Raw genomic sequence first — 19,477 nt, forward strand, 5'->3', positions numbered from 1 at the left:
TGACAGCTGTCATTCTCCGTTGCTCCGACGCCCTCTCGTGCTTGAAGCCTGCACTCCAAGCAGGGCGCCATCTGGTGGTGGTGGGCCAGCAGTACCTCCTCTTCAGCGGCCCACACAACAGGACCCCCCCCTCAACAGGCGCCTCCTGGCGCCCGACCAGGCTTCTCCGGGTGACGGTGGTAAAACTCAGCCAGGAGGGCCGGGTCCAGGACGAAGCTCCTCTTCACCCAGGAGCGTTCTTCGGGTCCGTACCCCTCCCAGTCCACCAGGTACTGGAAACCCTGGCCCTTCCGACGGACGTCCAGGAGCCGACGCACAGTCCATGCCGGCTCCCCGTCGATGATCCGGGCAGGAGGCGGTGCAGGTCAAGGGGCGCAAAGTGGTGAGGTGCGGCCTCAAACGGGGAGAGGCCGGTAGCAGACGAGACCTGGCTGTTATGGGCATACTCGATCCAGGCCAGATGGTTACTCCAGGCCGCCGGGTGCGCGGAGGTTACGCAGCGAAGGGCCTGCTCCAGCTCCTGGTTAGCCCGTTCTGCCTGGCCGTTTGTCTGGGGGTGGTACCCGGACGAGAGACTCACGGTGGCCCCCAGCTCCTTACAGATCCGATACGATGTCTGATGGTATCCCATGCAGACGCACGACGTGGTGGACCAGGAGGCCTGCCGTCTCCTGGGCCGTCGGGAGCTTCGGGAGGGCCACGAAGTGGGCCGCCTTGGAGAACCGGTCCACTATCGTGAGGATGACGGTGTTGCCCTGGGACAGCGGGAGGCCCGTGATGAAGTCCAGGCCGATGTGGGACCAGGGGCGATGAGGCACCGGCAGGGGCTGGAGGAGGCCCGTGGTCCTCCTATGGTCTACTTTGCCCCTGGCACAGGTGGTACAGGCCTGGACGTAGTCCCGGACGTCGGCTTCCAGGGACGCCCACCAGAAGCGCTGCTGGACAACTGCCACGGTCCTACGCACTCCGGGATGACAGGAGAGCTTGGACCCGTGACAGAAGTCCAAGATGGCAGCTCTGGCTTCTGGTGGGACGTACAATCTGTTCTTAGGGCCGGCCCCCGGGTCCGGGTTTCTTGCCAGGGCCTCCCGGACGGTCTTCTCCACGTCCCAGGTGAGGGTGGCCACGACAGTGGACTCGGGGATGATGGTCTCGGTTGGATCCGACAGCTCAGCCTTGGCTTCCTCTTCGTGCACCCGGGAGAGTGCGTCCGATCGTTGGTTCTTAGTCCCGGGGAGGTATGTAATCTGGAAGTCAAAGTGCCCGAAGAACAGAGACCAGCGGGCTTGCCTGGGGTTCAGCCGCTTGGCGGTCCGGATGTACTCCAGGTTCTGGTGGTTCGTGAAAACCATGAAGGGCAACGCCGCTCGCTCCAACAGGTGTCTCCACTCTTCAAGAGCCTCCTTCACCGCGAGGAGTTCCCGATTGCCCACGTCATAGTTGCGCTCGGCTGGGGTCAACCTGCGGGAAAAATAGGCACAAGGATGGAGAACGTTATTGGACTCCCCGCTCTGGGACAGCACGGCTCCTATCCCTGAGTCAGAGGCATCCACTTCGACAATAAACTGGCGATCAGGGTCAGGCTGCACCAGAACTGGCGCAGTCGAGAACCGACGTTTCAACTCCTTAAATGCGGCTTCGCACCGATCCAACCAGATGAAGGGGACTTTAGTGGAGGTCAGGGCAGTCAGGGGGCTAACTACCTGACTGTACCCCATAATGAACCTCCGGTAGAAATTTGCAAAGCCGAGGAACTGTTGCAGCTTCCTTCGGCTTATTGGTTGGGGCCAATCTCTCACCGCCGCAACCTTGGCCGGATCAGGGGCGATGGAGTTGGAGGAGATGATGAATCCCAATAAGGACAAAAACGTACGGTGGAACTCGCACTTCTCGCCCTTCACGAACAACCGTTTCTCTAACAACCGCTGTAGGACCTGACGTACATGCTGGACATGAGTCTGAGGGTCCGGAGAAAAGATGAGTATATCATCCAGATATACGAAGACAAACCGATGCAGAAGTCCCGCAAGACGTCATTTACCAAAGCTTGGAACGTCGCGGGGCGTTCGTGAGACCGAACGGCATGACCAGGTACTCGAAGTGACCTAACGGGGTGTTAAATGCCGTCTTCCATTCGTCTCCCTTCCGGATCCGAACCAGGTGGTACGCATTCCTAAGATCGAGTTTAGTGAAGATTTTGGCTCCATGCAGGGGCGTGAACACCGAATCCAACAGAGGTAATGGGTATCGGTTGCGAACCGTGATCTCGTTCAGCCCTCTGTAATCGATGCATGGATGGAGTCCGCCATCTTTTTTGCCCACGAAAAAGAAACCCGCACCCATCGGGGAGGTGGAGTTCCGGATCAGCCCGGCAGCTAAGGAGTCCCGGATGTAGGTCTCCATTGATTCGCGTTCCGGACGTGAGAGGTTGTACAGCCTGCTGGACGGGTACTCAGCGCCCGGGATCAAATCGATGGCACAATCGTACGGTCGGTGCGGGGGAAGTGTGAGTGCCAGATCTTTGCTGAAGACGTCAGCAAGATCGTGGTACTCCTTTGGCACCGCCGACAGATTGGGGGGGACTTTGACCTCCTCATTAGCCGTCATGCCGGGTGGAACCGAGGATCCTAAACACTCCCGGTGGCAGGTTTTGCTCCACTGCGTCACAACCCCAGACGGCCAATCAATCCGGGGATTGTGCTTCACCATCCATGGGAACCCCAAAATCACGCGGGAGGTAGAAGGTGTTACGTGAAACACGATCTCCTCCCTGTGATTCCCAGACACAACCAAGGTCACGGGCTGTGTCTGATGTGTGATTAATGGAAGTAGGGTGCCATCTAGTGCCCGCACCTGCAATGGTGACGGCAGAGCCACCAGGGGGAGCCCTACTTCCCTTGCCCATCTGCTGTCCAGCAGATTCCCTTCCGACCCCGTGTCTACCAGTGCTGGGGCGTGAAGGGTTAATTCCCCACTCAGGATCGTTACTGGGATTCATGCAGATTTGCGGGGCTTCCCCGCGTGTGTGTTATGGCCCACCCTTAGCCCAGTTTCTAAAGACGGGCGTTGTAGTTTGACCGTTTGGGGCAGTCCTTTTGCATGTGCTCACATGAGCCACAGAAAAAACACTCCCCGTGGGCCAGCCTCCTTTGTCTGATGTTTACTTTCACTTTGGCCCTGCTCGTGTCCATAGCTTCGTCAGCAGGGGGAGCTGTTGCCACACGGAGCTCTCTGGCAGTGAAGCGTGGGGACGACGGCACCCTTTCGGAACCGGAAGGGAGAGGGACGGCTCGTGCCTGGCCACGCCCCCCGGCCTGCTCCCAACGGTGTTCATTCAAACGGTTGTCTAAGCGTATAACCAAATTGACAAGCCCATCAAAATCCCGTGGTTCCTCCTTAGCCAGCAAATGCTCCTTCAGGACCGGAGACAGTCCGTTTATGAAGGCGGCGCGGAGCGCAACGTTATTCCAGCCGGACCTCGCTGCCGCGATGCAGAAGTCGACTGCATACTCAGCTGCACTCCGGCGCCCCTGTCTCATTGACAGTAGCACGCTCGAAGCAGTCTCGCCTCTGTTGGGATGATCAAAAACCTGTTTGAACTCCCGCACAAACCCAGCGTAAGACGTTAGGAGCCGTGAGTTCTGCTCCCAGAGTGCAGTAGCCCAGGCGCGTGCCTCTCCACGAAGCAAATTGATCACATAAGCCACCCGGCTAGCGTCTGATGCGTACATGATTGGACGCTGTGCAAAAATGAGCGAACACTGCATGAGGACGTCTGCGCACGTCTCGACACAACCTCCGTACGGTTCCGGAGGGCTTATGTATGCTTCAGGAAATGGTGGGGGGGTCGTTGAACGACCAGTAGAATGTCTGTGTCGGGCCCAGGACCAGCAAGAGGAGGGACTGCAGCAGCGCCTTGATCGCACACTTCCACCCTGGCGGTGAGAGCCTCCATCCTCCGATTAAGGAGTACATTCTGCTCGGTCACCAAATCTAACCGAGTCGTGAAAGCGGTTAGAATATGCTGCAGATCACTCAACACACGCCTGCGCCTCTTGCTCTTCCATTGGCCGTTCAAGCTCTGGTTGACGCCCCTCAGGGTCCATGACGATGGCCGAGAAATCCTGTTGGGAAGGTGTTGTGACACGGACCCACAACAGGGGGCGCTAAGGAACGGACAATGGATAAGCCAACGAGTAACAATTTAATGTTGTGGAAACACACAATGGAATACAGACAGAAATATGGATTGCCAATTATACACCAGGTGACGTGTGGGCAGGCTCGAAGATAGAAGACCACTGGCGAGAGAAGAGCTGATTCCCACACAGCCTCCACCACCAACGGGCCTGAAGAACACCGGAGCCGCCAAGTCCCGAGTCCCCAGGTGGCCTCTGCCTTCGGCTGTCGACCCTGGTACTGCTGGCAGAGAACAGAGAAAATCCAGGTGAGTGTGAATCCGCACACTCAGTAGTCCACTCACAGATAAATGTTCTTTGAGGGAGCACCATCACCTCCAATCACACACTCATGCAGCTCCTGTGTAACCACTTAGCTGGTATGGAGCGTGATGCGAAGTCATCGCGGTCACGCCCTTACTCCAGCTCTGATAAGGACACCACAGGGCAAACGGCTGCAAAGAAGAGTTCAGTTAGCAGAGAAATTACCGCAGAGAAGGTTACCTCTTGGTTGCTGATTTCTCGGCGGGGAGGTGGAGTTGTAGTCCAGCTTTTATGGTGATGTGGAAGATGAGTGACAGCTGGTGCAGATGATGAATGACAGCTGTCACTCTCCGTTGCTCCGACGCCCTCGTGCTTGAAGCCCGCACTCCAAGCAGGGCGCCATCTGGTGGTGGTGGGCCAGCAGTACCTCCTCTTCAGCGGCCCACACAACAGTACCATCCAGACTTGTTCAAAAACATAAGACTCTTGGTTTGGGTGATGCCATTTGTAAGTGGATTTTTAGTTTTTTAACCAACAGATCTCAGAGAGTGAAAATTAATGGCCGTCTTTTGTGAGCACTGGTTCCCCTCAAGGATGTATCCTTAGTCCCATCCTTTTTACACTGTACACTTACAACTGTGTGGCTTCCCATGACAGTAATCACATAGTTAACCCCTTAACGCCTGAATTTATATAGCTGTATATAAAAAAATGTTTTGTGTGTGTTTTTGCCTTTAAGTAGATGGTAAATAATGTTGAGATTATCAATTTTACTTTTGCACAAAAACTAGATAGTAATACTGGGTATTCTGGTAATGACTATGTTATAATGTTATAATAATAATGATGGTATGTTGCAAATTTGCAACAACGGGCATACAGGTCAATTTGGTAAGTTGCATATTTGAGTCAGAGATTGTAGCATATATGCGACGATGGGCGTTAAGGGGTTAAATACGCTGATGACACAACTATCATTGGGTTGATCAGTGCAAATGATGATTCTTATTACAATGCTGAGGTACAGAAAGTTGTGGATTGGATTAAAGAAAATAATCTGCTCCTGAACACTTCTAAAACTTGTGAACTTGTTGTTGACTTTGGTCGAAATAGCCATTCACCTCTTGTTATTGAGCACTCTAAAGTCGAAATTGTGGAAGAATGTAAATTTCTTGGGCTGACATTGTCCAATGATCTCAGTTGGAACAAAAACACCACAAATATTGTTAAAAAGGCTCGTCAGCGGCTCTTCTTCTTGAGGAAACTTAGAGAATTCACCATGAACTCTAAAATCCTTCTGAATTTTTAATCGGTGCACAACTGAAAGTCTTCTTGTTAGCTCCATCACTGTCTGGTTTGGAAACATTACTGCCAAAGACAAGACAGCGTTATATAAGGTGGTCCGCTCAGCCAAAAAAATTGTGAACTGTGACCTGCCTGTGCTGGAGGCTCTGTACAAAAATAGACTCTTAAACCAAGCTTTTCAGATCATAAATGATCCTTCTGGCTACCCTGGAAGAGTCATGTTTGAGCTTCTTCCCTCTGGAAGAAGGTACCGCTCCATTAGGTGTAAGATGTCTCGTTATGCAAGGAGCTTTTTCCCACAAGCTGTGATCAGCCTGAATAGTGCACTTTAAGCCTGACAGCACCTTATTTTATTTATTTGATCTTAACTTTTTAACTTGATCTCTGTACCTTGTATTTCAGTGTCAATGTGTCTTTATGTGATAATTTGTTCCATGTCTGTCTAATGTTGTTTTCTTGTGTGTGATGCACTGAGCTTTTTGCACAACCATTTCCTATGTGTTTTTTTTTAACTACAAATGGCAAATAAACTAATCTTGAATCTTGAAAAGTATTTACTCAGCCCCTGATTGTGCAAGCTCTCCTACTTAGAAAGATGTGAGAAGTCTGTAATTTTTATCATAGGTACACTTCAACTATGAGAGACAAAATGAGAGAAAAAAAATCCAGGAAATCACACTGTAGGATTTTAAAGAATTTATTTGTAAATTATGGTGGAAAATAAGTATTTGGTCAACAACAAAAGTTCAACTCAATACTTGGTAACATAATCTTTGTTGGCAATGACAGAGGTTAAACATTTCCTCTAAGTCTTCACCAGGTTTGCACACACTGTAACTGGTATTTTGGCCCATTCCTCCATGCAGATCTCCTCTAGAGCAGTGATGTTTTGGAGCTATCGCTGGGCAACACGGACTTTCAACTCCCTCAACAAATTTTGTATGGGGTTGAGGTCTGGAGACTGGCTAGGCCACTCCAGGACCATGAAATAATTTTTATGGAGCCATTCCTTTGTTGTCTGAGTGGTGTGTTTCGGATCATTGTCATGCTGGAAGACTCAGCCACGCTGCATCTTCAATGCTCTCACTGATGAAAGGAGGTTTTGGCTTAAAATCTCATGATACATGGCCCCGTTCATTCTTCCCTTAACATGGATCAGTCGTCCTGTCCCCTTTGTAGAAAAACAGCCCCAAAGCATGATGTTTCCACCCCCATACTTCACAGTAGGTGTGGTGTTCTTGGAATGCAACTCAGCATTCTTCTTCCTCTAAACATGACTAGTTGAGTTTTTACCAAAATGCTCTTTTTTTTTTTTTTTCATCTGACCACATGATATTCTCCCAATCCGCTTCTGACGGATTGTTTGTTGCTGTGACGCCACTCTGAACTTACGGTTGTATACGCTTCTTTTATTTCTGTTTAGCACTCTTCTCGTTATTAATTGTATCTACTCTGAACGTTATTTAACAACAGTCCTGTTGTGAATTGCTAGCAGTTAGCATTCGCTGGAGGTTAGCATTCGCTAGCTAGGTCGACACCTCCCCTCTCCGTTTTTACTTTTTTTTTTTTTTACCAGCTTGCACTCGGCCGAGATGGACGCACTTTTCTCTTCTCCCTCCCTCCTTATCTTTCCTGCTTCTGTGGCGTGTTGTCTGTGAGGCTGCAGCTTTGCTCTTCTGGAAACGACAAAAATGGATCTGTTAAAGTGGTCTCTGAACGCAATTGACACTATTTTTTCTACAAGACATTCGGGGGCGGAGGACCCGACCTGTCCTGCCGGGACGCATGTGATGGGTTACGTGATGGACTCGTGGAGGAGATGGCAGATCATGTGCCTTTACATGCTTTCTGTGGAGGACGTCGAAGATGTGTACATATTCGGCTTGGTGGTGACCGGCTTTCTGCTGTGTGGCGCGGGCACTATGCTGGTTTGCCGGAAAATCAAGAAAGTGGAAGCAGCTTTGATTGGTCCTTCCAGGCTACCCTACATGATTGATTCGATTGGGAAGGCAGTGGCTGTGCAGTCGGCGGGGGTTAACCGCGCGTTGGAAAACATCGAATAGAATTGCGCCCTGGAAACCCGTCTGACCTTCTGTGAAGACCGCATTCTACATTCAGATGCATTGAGAGCCACTCTGTTCTCAGAACTGTGGAATCTTTCATGCGTCTGCTAATCTGGCTATTCATTTGGCTTCCCCAAATACAGCTGCACTTCAAGGTCGCTGTGATAAAACCTCCTCAGAAGATCAACACTTAAGCCTCGCTCCCTGGTCTTCCCCCCTCCCCTCAGCTTCTCCAGCTCTGACGTTGACTGTACTCAGGACTGCTCAGGGCTGCCCCTCCCCCCTCCAGGATTGTCGAACAAGGCCGTTGACAGCGCCAAACAGGCTGCCTCCGGAGTGTTCTGATAAACTGGACCTTTTCAAATCTTGGTTGTCGTCCTGTGTCCTTGTTTTTGTCTGTGTGGTTATTGTTTTTCTGTGCTGATGGGGATTTTTTTCCTCATTGCCACTGTGTAATGCAGCAGCTATGAGGGTTTTTTTCTCCTTTTCCCTCGTGTTTTGCTTTTCATATATATGTTTATGTACCGGGCCGGCCTATGTGTTGTGTGTTGTGTGTGTGTTGTTTGTTATGGGTCGGTGTTGGTTTGCTCAGCCCTGCTGTTGACCAAGGCAGGGATGTACATCTGGAGCTGGTCCCCGGGCGCCTAATGGCGACTTCTGCTCCTACTGGCAATTAGGATGGGTTAAATGCAGTAGACACATTTCATTGTGCAGGGAACATGTTCTTCTGTGCATATGACAATAAAATTCCTTTGAATCCTTTGAATCCTTATAGCTGTTTCTTTTCTACCCCTTTAATACTTCTGTTCATTTTTCAGTTGAACTGCTGTGAATTGTAAGTAATTTTTACTCCTGTGTAAAATCTTAGGAGCAGCTAGCATTTTTGCTAGCAGTTAGCTTGCGTTAGCTATTTCTGACCCTTATCATTTTTTCATTTCATTTTTTTACACTCCTGTTAGTTAATTAACTGTTTAGTGTATTTTATAGCTGCTGCTTTTTTTTACCTGTTTAATACTTCTGTTAGTTTTTCAGTGTAAATGCGGTGAATTTTTATTCATTTATCTGCATCTGTGTGAGCCTTAGGAGTGGTTAGCTTATCCATTATTGGTTAGCTCGTGTTTGCTTGGCTACATTTTTGAATTTCTTTCTGCACAAAGTACACTACTTATTATACTTTACACCCTCCGTAAATCCTGCATGATGTTGGAAGACAGGGTGGCTCTCTTAGAGAGCCGTGTCCATAAGTTAGAGCAGCTTTTTAGCGCAGTGGAGTTAGATGTTACGGGCACTCCAGATGAGCTTAGTGTTGGGCTGGCTAGCGAGCCCATTAGCATCAGCTTAGAAACGCCAGCTGTGGAGGACAGCTTTTGGACTGTGGCTAGGCGGAGGAAGCCTGTAGGGCTTGGTGCCCGGTTGTGGCACCCCGATCTCACTCGCCAGTGCGAACTGTGAATCAGTTCTCCCCCTTGGATTTGCCAGATGTGAATTCTCTGAGCCCACGAGTAACTTCCACTCCTGTCTCCAGGCCGAAACACCGGACTTTAGTGATAGGGGATTCTATCACCCGCAAAGTCAGGTTACAGACGCCGGCTGACGTTAAATGTATTCCTGGGACCAGAGCTCCCGACACTGCATCTCATCTTAGGGTGCTGACGCTGCAGAAGGGAAGACAGATGAAGGAACATGACATGAGATATAGTCACATAGTTATTCACATTGGCACCAATGATATCAGGATGAAGCACTCAGAGGTCACAAAAATGGACATAGAGAGGACTTTGACATTGCCAGAAAGATGTGTCGGCATCGATTAGTAGTCTCTGGTCCCCTCCCCTCCCGGGGTACTGATGAGGCATTTAGCAGGCTGACATCATTGAATAGGTGGCTGGCACAGTTTTGTAGACAGCAAGGCTTTAGCTTTATTGATAACTGGCCTTCGTTCTGGGGCCACCGTGGATTGCTGATGCCGGACGGCCTCCACCCTACTGGGGAAGGCGCCGCCATCTTGTCTGTGAACATAGATAGAGCTCTGCAGGGAGGGTAACATTAGGAATCTACAGCAGGCCACGGAGCAGGTAATTAGAGACCCTGCAAGGCTTATGACAAATGTGGGTGTGGAATCCATTAGCTTAGCGGGAAATGTAGTGCAGAAAATCCACTATGGTGATAGTGCAGTTTATTTGCCAGGGAGGGAATTTCAACAAGTTGAGACTGTGGCCTGCTTCCGTAGTCATGTCCATAAAAATCATAGAGGGATATGCTTTCCAAACTTAATACCCATTACTATATTGGATGATGATGAAAATGAGGATGGCCCAGTGGTTGTTCCAGCAATAGCAAAGATTTCGTGTCTGCTACCTACAACGCGCGTGGAATGTCTTAAACCCAAACGTACTTCTAGGCATCTTATATATGCTACTCTGGAACCACCCCAAACCCAAACAGTTCAACTGTCAACCCCACTGAGGTCCTCAGACTGTGTCTCATTAACATAAGATCACTGTCCTCAAAATCACTGTTGATCAATGATCTAATTATTGATCATCACTTAGATATGATTGGGCTATGTGAAACCTGGCTTAAACCTACAGCTGTCCTCCCCTTAAATGAGGCCTGCCCACCAGCATATACATTTAGTCACGTCCCTCGTGATGCGAAGCAAGGCGGGGGGTGTTGCTCTTATTTATAAATCTAGGTTTAGCTTATTAGCTGTTGGGGGTTACAAATATCACTCATTTGAGCATCTGATTCTCCGCTCTGCTCAGGATATTACACATTGCCAAGGTCAGAAGAATAAAAATCAGTCGTATTACTTTGTCACTGTATATAGGCCTCCTGGCCCATATTCTGAATTCTTAGATGAATTTGGTGCGTTCATCTGTAACTTGTCAACTAGTGTAGATAACATTCTGATCATTGGTGACTTTAACATTCATATAAATAAGCCTTCTGATCCCCTCTGCAAATCATTTATGGAAATTGTGGATGCATTAGGATTTCGGCAATGCATTCGGGATTCGACGCACATTAGTGAAAATACCCTGGATCTGGTTCTCGCACGTGGTATTGCTGTCACAAATATTGACATCATGCCTCTTACATCAGTGGTGTCTGATCACTCACTTATTAAGTTTACAGTTTCGCTGCCGTGTTTAGTGGAACAACAACCTTATATATCTTTATGGCGATGCATCAACTCCTCAACTAAGACTGAACTCAAACCTAGACTGTCTGATGTCTTAGCTTCACATTTGACAAATACCCAGTCAGTAGACAGACTTGTGGATAGTTTAAACTCAGTGCTCAAAACAACACTCAACATGATTGCACCACCTGTGTTAAAACCGCGCTCACCCAAATCACAGTCACCTTGGTTCAATGATTATCTGTGTGACCTCAAGCATTTCTGTTTATATATGCTTCCATTGGGGAACATAATCAGAAAATTTAATATTTCATTCCACTTTTATGCTGACGATTCTCAGTTGTATCTTCCACTCAAATCTCGAAATTCCCTGCAGCCTCTCCTGGATTGTCTGAAAGAAATTAAAATCTGGATGGCTAATAACTTCCTCCAGTTAAATGAGGATAAAACTGAGGTTATAATTTTTGGCCCCCCAAAATCCATTAACTCCATCTCCAGGAATGTTGGCTCCCTCACGCCATTTGTCAAAACTTATGCAAGAAACTTGGGTGTAATTCTAGACTCCCAACTCAATCTTGTCAAACAAATCTCTTCTGTTGTTAAAACTAGCTTTTATCAATTAAGAATTATTGCAAAACTCAAATCTGTTCTGTGTTACAGTGACCTGGAAAAAGTTATCCATGCCTTTATAACTTCACGTATACACTACTGTAACTCTCTTTACTTTGGTCTCCCTCAAACACTGGTGTCACGGCTTCAAATGGTCCAAAATGCTGCTGCTAGGTTGCTTACTAACAGGAAAAAACATGAACATATTTCACCTGTCCTAGCCACATTACACTGGCTTCCTGTCCAGTACAGGATCCAATTTAAATTACTGTTAATGGTTTATAAAACTCTTCATGGCCTGGCCCCTAACTACATAGCTACTGCCATTCATCCTGCTGTGCTTCCAGGTCCCTGAGATCTTCCAGTAAAGGTCTCCTTCATGTCCCCCGAACTCGTCTCAAGTTAAAAGGGGACAGAGCTTTTGCAGTCACTGGTCCCCGACTGTGGAACCATCTGCCTCCTGATATCTGAGATACCCCATCTATTACGGTTTTTAAATCCAAGCTCAAGACATACCTTTTTACACTAGCATTCCCTACTAAATAACCGTTAACTGGTTATGCCATGTCTTGTCATGTCAATGATTGTTGTGTTTGTATCTTGCTGCTGATGTTGTAATCAGTTGTTTTGTTTCTTTGAATATTTCTTGCTTATTTATTTATTTATTTTTAACTATGTACAGCACTTTGGTCAGTGTAAACTGTGTTTAAATGTGCTTTAGAAATAAATTTTACTTACTTTACTTACATAAAGCAAGAGGTCTAGAATGGAAATGGCGTCATTCAAAATTAGAAGTATTTCACCTTGCGTGGCGTGATGCTATCTTAGACTATAAGCATGCATTATTGACTACAAAGCAGACTTACTACTCTGATTTGATCAACAAAAACAAGCATAACTCAAAGTTCTTGTTTGACACGGTGGCAACACTTTTGCATGAACAAGCACCTGTAGTTCGCTCTCCTTTTACAGCACAAGATTTCCTGGATTACTTTGGGAAGAAAATAGAAGACATCAGGATAAACATATCCCGGCATGCCTTAATCCAGCCACTACACCCTGCTATTGATGTGGGCGCCACTACTGAGGTATTACCTAGATTTACAGAATTTGACAGTATCTCACTAGGCATGCTGACAAAACTTAAACTTATTAATCTTTGTTTAACTTCTGGATCTGTTCCTAAATGTTTCAAATCTGCAGTGATTAAACCATTACTTAAGAAACCTAATCTTGACCCTAGTGTATTGACAAAATATCGTCCGATATCAAATCTATCATTTTTCTCTAAAATTCTGGAAAAAGTGGTGTCACTGCAGCTCCTAGACTATCTTACTGAGAATAATCTCTTTGAGCCACTGCAGTCTGTTTTTAGAAAATATCATTCCACAGAGACGGCTCTCACTAAAGTGGTGAATGATCTTCTGCTTACAATGGATTCGGACACCACTACGGTTCTGTTGCTGTTAGATCTCAGTGCTGCATTTGATACAGTGGATCATCATATTGTACTTGATAGGCTGGAAAATCATTTTGGGATTACTGGGAGTGCTCTTGCATGGCTGACGTCATACTTGACCAGTCGTTCTCACTGTGTTTTGTACAGTAACACTACCTCTAACCTTAGTGACATGAAATTTGGGGTTCCACAGGGGTCTGTCTTCGGCCCCCTACTTTTCTCCCTTTATATAGCACCCCTTGGGCACATATTGCGGCGTTTTGGGATTACCTTTCACTGCTATGCAGATGATACTCAGTTATACATGCCAATAACTGCAGGTAATCTCATTCACATAAAATCCTTAGAAGATTTCCTTGCAGCAGTGAGAAGTTGGATGTCTAGAAACTTCCTACTTTTAAACTCTGATAAGACTGAAATGATGGTTCTTGGTCCAGTGAGACATCAGCATCAATTTGACCAGTTAACGCTCAGCCTCGGCTCGTGTGTCATACATCACACTGACAAAGTGAGGAACCTTGGGGTAATTTTTGATCCTTCGTTGTCCTTTGGCCTCCACATTAGAAATATTACTAGGACTGCTTTCTTTCACCTGTGAAATATAGCGAAGATTCGTCCCATCCTGTCTATGGCTGATGCTGAGACCCTGATCCATGCATTTATCTCTTGTAGATTGGACTACTGCAATGTTCTATTTTCTGGTTTACCGCAGTCTAGCATAAGGGGTCTCCAATTGGTTCAAAATGCTGCAGCCAGACTTTTGACACGAAGCAGAAAGTTCGACCACATTACACCCATTTTGGCATCCCTTCACTGGCTTCCTGTCCCAGTGAGATCAGATTTTAAGGTTCTGCTACTAACCTATAAAATTATTCATGGACTGGCACCCTCCTACCTAGCTGACCTAATTAAACCTTATGTACCGGCCCGGGCTTTACGTTGCAGGGCTACTTTTACTTCTCTTATCGTGCCCCTGTTCTGTGGAATGATCTCCCTGCATCAATAAAACAGTCACATTCTGTGGAGACTTTCAAGTCCAGACTTAAGACGCACTTATTTTCCCTTTCATATGGCTAGCATACTGGTACAGTTTTGTTTTACGCTTTTTACTCTTTTAATTCATTTTATTAGTAATTGGAGCGGGCCACGGCCTCAACTTTACCTAAATTCTGGGTCTTTTAGTGAAGTTTAGGGCTAGTGGCTGGCGATCACCTTAGTATTTCTGTTTTTCTTGTTGTTTAATGCTGACAAATTATACAGTATTTCTTGTCTTTCTGATGCCTGATTCTGTTTTTTTTCTCTCTGTTTAAGGTGCAGCTCCATCCAGAGATGGGAGTTGTATTCGTGTTGGCAATCCTCCTGTCCTGTGTGCCAATAGCATTTCTTGTATATTCGTCCGTGAATTGTTCTGTAATTTATGTAGCATGGCCCAAGCAGAGGGTCACCCCTTTGAGTCTGGTCTGCTTGAGGTTTCTTCCTCAGAGGGAGTTTTTCCTTACCACTGTTGCTCTGGGGGTTGGTAAGGTTAGACCTTACCTGTGTGAAGCGCTTTGAGGCAACTCTGTTGTGATTTGGCGCTATATAAATGAAGATAAATTGAAATTTAAAATTCTGGATCATCCATATGCTCTCTGGCAAACTTCAGAAAGGCCTGGACATGTACTGGATTAAGCAGGGGGACACACCTGGCACTGCAGGATTTGAGTCCCTCTCTGCGTAGTGTGTAGCCTTTGTTACTTTGGTCCCAGCTCTCTGCAGGTCATTCATCAGGTCCCTCCATGTAGTTGTGGGATTTTTGTTCACTGTTCTCATGATCATTTTGACCCCACGGGATGACATCTTGCGTGGAGCTCCAGATCGAGGGAGATTATCAATGGACTTGTATGTCTTCCATTTTCTTACAATTGCTCCCACAGTTGAATTATTCACACCAACCTGCTAGACTATTGTAGATTCACTCTTCTCAGCCTGGTGCACATCTACAATTTTCTTCCTGGTGTCCTTCGACGGCGCTTTGGTCTTGGCCGTGGTTGAGTTTGGAATTTGACTGTTTGAGACTGTGGATAGGTGTCTTTTATACAGATAGGTTCAAACAGGTGCCATTAATACAGGTAACAGGTGGAGGACAGAAGAGCTTCTTAAAGAAGTTACAGGTGTGTGAGAGCCAGAAATCTTACTTGTTCGTGGGTGACCAAATACTTATTTTCCACCATAATTTACAAATAAATTCTTTAAAAATCCTACAATGTGATTTCCTACATTTTTTTCCCCTCATTTTGTCTCTCATAGTTGAAGTGTATCTATGTTGAAAATTACAGACCTCTCTCATCTTTCTAAATAGGAGAACTTGCACAATCAGGGGCTGACTAAATAATTTTTGGCCCCACTGTAAGTGTGATGTCGTGTTATGATAACTTGTTTTTAAGTGAAAACAGTCACAGTAAAAGCTGCGGCTCCAAGAAAGTTTATGTGCACCTGCGGCCATGAGCCATAAACGCAGCCTGTCAATAACAATCTCTACTGGATGATTAGTTTTGTGTACGATTAATTATGAGTGTTGTTATCAATAAAATCAAAAAAAAAAAAAAAAAAAATACATCTGTTGCCGGGGAAAAAAACAAGCATTTCATCAGCTGCACAGTGTGCGCATGCGCGCACACACACACACACACACACACACACACACACACACACACACACACACACACACACACACACACACACACACACACACACACACACACACACACACACACACACACAGCAAGCTTCGCAGCACACATACACATTCCAGGTCCAAATTCACACTCTCTCAAAGTAAAAAGCCACAAAACACAAAAGGGGTAAAATCCTGAACATGCCAGACTCACTGTCATTTTATGGATTTATTTCCAAATGTAAACTCCCCAACATCAAAGAAGCACACTGGCTGCAGCTCTGCCTCTCTCACAATTGTGGCATTAAATAAAGTCCATTAACTCCTGGAAATAATGTATTCAGACTTTTTCCAATGTACAAATCTATCTCTGTGTCCAGCCAGTCTGTTAAAAACAGTGTCAGATGTCCCACGTCCATGTCCACAGCTTCAGTAAACCAGCATCCACACAAACAGTGTGTGATCACACTTTAGGTTCCAAAAAGGTTAAGAGTTTTGGGGTGAAGTGTGTTGTCTCCTGTCTGTAAATCCGAGCCATCACTTTCAAATGGCAGCTCAGAAGCTACATTTTCGGAGAGAGCAGGTTTGTTTCCCTCTGTCTGTCAGTCATCGGGACATTTCTGCTCATTTTAAAATGTACATCACGCGCTGAAAAATGCAGAGAATTGCAGAGTGAGACGTTTTCCGGAAATGCACCTGCTAACACTCAGAGTGACAGGAATAAAACACATGAACGATCACTAATTATTAGTACACGTGTGCGGAGAGACTTACAAGTGTGTACTTTTATGTTGTCTTGCTAACTGGGATGTTAAAAACTGTGCGACATGTCCTTTAAATTTTTAAATCAGTGCATCTCCAATACCTTCTGAAAAATGGATCAACACTGACATATCAGTCATTCCACCATTTGTTCACACATAACAACAGAACTAAATATAACAAGAGGACACACGGCTCTGAGGCAGACACATTCCACTCCAGACATTTACAGGCTACCACAGTATTATTGGCTCTCTGTAATCTATGTCATGATATGGCATCACACTGGTCTTTTAACACCAGCATATTCTTGAGTGCTCTACAGGTATCAATAACACTGGGTCGTTCTCTTTCCTCCAGTTGATGGACATGGGTGGAAAGAGAACTCTATGGTCACATAACCTCTCTGTTGGAGGTGACAAACATTTGACAACAGCAACTAGAACAAATGCTCTAATACCAAAAGGTTTTTACTGCTGACTCACCTGTGTTAATCATCTCAGCGTGACTGGAGTTCAAGCTGTCTGAAAGGTTGGTGGTAGACTTGGGGACAGAGGTCCCATGTTCAGGACTCTTCCTGCTGACTACATCCGTGTCTTCTGTACCCTGCCTTAAAGGTTCCAGGGTATTGAAGATGTGTGCCCATTGGCTGATGGGCTCTGCAGGGAGGCCAATCAGAACACCGAGGGAAGGGTCAGATCTCTTGCCCTGTAGGACTTTTCGTGTCACCTCGATTCCAGAATTCAACAGGCGGTAGTAGAGTAATCCCTGGTCACGCATGCACATATCAGCTTCTTCCTCTGGGAAATACAATTATGTTAACAGCGGCATTGTTTTCTCTCTTACGTACACAAACACTCATACAAAAACACACCTATGCAATAGTGCAGCAATCTTCCAAGCATATCTTGAGTCTCTGCTGGCCGACAGAAGAACAATCTCATGGTGGCAGTCAGCAACTCCATCTTGACACCCAGAGAGGCCTCACTCCTCACGCCATCTATGAACTCCTCCAGTACATAGGGGGCACTGGGCATTCGCTCCCCGTACACACCAAGCAACCAAAGTAAAGCCTGCCTCCCCTAATGTTGGGAAATAAAAGCTCAATGTTAGGCATAAAAAAAGTTGCTATTGTCCTTTTGGCTGGTCCCGTATGTTCGGGTTTGCCACAGTGGATACAGCCAGATCTGCATCAGTACTTGGTACAAGTTTTACGCCAGATGCCCTTCCAGACACAACTCCAGTTTTATCTGGAGAAACACACAACCTCTGGTGTTCCGAAGAGTTCTCCCATTCAAGTACTAACCAGGCCCCAGACTGCTTAGCTTCTGAGATCTGACAGGATCAGGCTTACACAGTGCAGACTGGCTGTGCAACGCATAAAAGTACGGACTAATAAATGAGAAGGAACAGTGAGAAAAATCCAGTTACAATGTTAGCAAATTTTATTTAAAGTTGAGGTCCTGAGTTTACATACAAGTTGGCTAAAAACTTTCACCCTCAAATATTCTCCAACTGAACACATTTCACATGTGTTATTCAGTTAGAATATTTACTTCATTTCCACATAGGGATGGCAAATATGGTCTAAAAACTATATCATGATATTTCATGGATTTTCTTTTTGTGGTAGCAATATAAATGAAGGCAGGGTGCCTTATGAGGGGAAAAGTTAAAGTGGTACTTAGGGCCCATGGCAGATGGGGGTCATAAGAATATATTAGAAGATATGTTTTGTTTTGTTTTTTCACAAAATCAGGTGTCTTTGCCTCTGCATGGTACAAGAGCAGCTTTATCTCCCCCACAAACCTAAAAATAAACCAGCCCAATTTCTGAGGAGGTAAGGATGAATGACATGTCAGTTGGCCTTTTTACTATCATTAAAATTTTGTAAATAAATAAACAACAATAAAAATTAAGCACTGCAATTATTTTTCCAACATAATGATCTTATATATCTATATATATATATATAACAGATATATTTGCCAATATGTACATTAAAAAGTCCTGTGATTCCTAACATTTTGTTATCAAATCCTCATAAGAAACTTGAGTTTTGATGTTTTACAGTTAAAATGTGAACTTTATTAAACACAACAACAACCATCTGATGTACGTCATGATATGAAAATAGTACAATTCATCATAGTCACCTGTGGCCAAAGTACACTTGACTTCCACAAAGAATTTATATGAGGTGGAGATAGATGTTTCCAATTTTTAGAAACTCTGTTCTGTGCCTTTAAAGGCCCCGATTTCCAAGGTGCACTCATGGAGAGGTTCACACCCACAAAGCACTGATCTGGATATGGAGAGGGAAAAAATAATCTGTCGCACTCAACATGCTACTGTATGTACACACCTCATAAGCATGAGATAAAATAGTTAAATAATTTTGCCAGCACAAAGAGACATTCATTCCAATGTATGCACGCACTCTGACAAACAAATCTACTCTGTATTCAAAAACTGTATTTTTGTATTTGTTAGCCATATAGAACCAAACATCTGAGAGAACATTTTCAAAATTCCAAGATGGCCACCACTACACGTCCACGTTTATTCTCGTCATAGACTTGGTCATTTTATCTAGGTTTTATGGGTTCAATTGCGAGTTTATCTTAGGTTCTAGGGTTTTAGGGGTTACTGTATGTGAAGGTTATTGTATGACCAGACCAACCTATTGGCACATCTTTTCCGGCCCTTATAAAAATTCTTTTAACATCACATCCCACAGGTTAGCTAGCCATGGTTAGCTAGCTGAGGATCCCCCTCTGAATTCGTTCCTGCAAGCCCCCAACAATCCGTTGTCCGCTGTTCCTGCGGTGTCATCCAGGTTCCACCTGTGCAAGCCCCCTAACAAACGGAAAGAAAAAGCTCAATTTAGATGGAACATTTCCCGTTACCCCTGTAAAATGTGCAGTTTCTGACGAAAGATCACTCAAATCAGTCACAAACACGCCTATTCCTGAAATAAAAACGTCCCTAACAGTAACTGACGCATTGTTTGCCGTTAATGAAATCGCGATACTA

The 19,477-nt window shown here is 45.8% G+C and overlaps 1 protein-coding gene across 1 annotated transcript in view; it reads right to left on the minus strand.

The window, feature by feature from the left end:
* ap4b1 (adaptor related protein complex 4 subunit beta 1) overlaps positions 1–19,477 on the minus strand; it is a 94,498-nt gene that overhangs the window by 16,483 nt on the left and 58,538 nt on the right. The window contains exons 11-12 of the mRNA XM_034172074.1: positions 17,316–17,523; positions 16,927–17,241 (exon numbers count right to left, since the gene is read on the minus strand). Of these exons, the coding sequence (XP_034027965.1) occupies positions 16,927–17,241; positions 17,316–17,523 (523 nt within the window). The remainder of the gene's footprint in view (positions 1–16,926; positions 17,242–17,315; positions 17,524–19,477) is intronic.

This window comes from Thalassophryne amazonica, chromosome 6 (assembly GCF_902500255.1).
Source record: "Thalassophryne amazonica chromosome 6, fThaAma1.1, whole genome shotgun sequence".
Lineage (NCBI taxonomy): Eukaryota > Metazoa > Chordata > Actinopteri > Batrachoidiformes > Batrachoididae > Thalassophryne > Thalassophryne amazonica.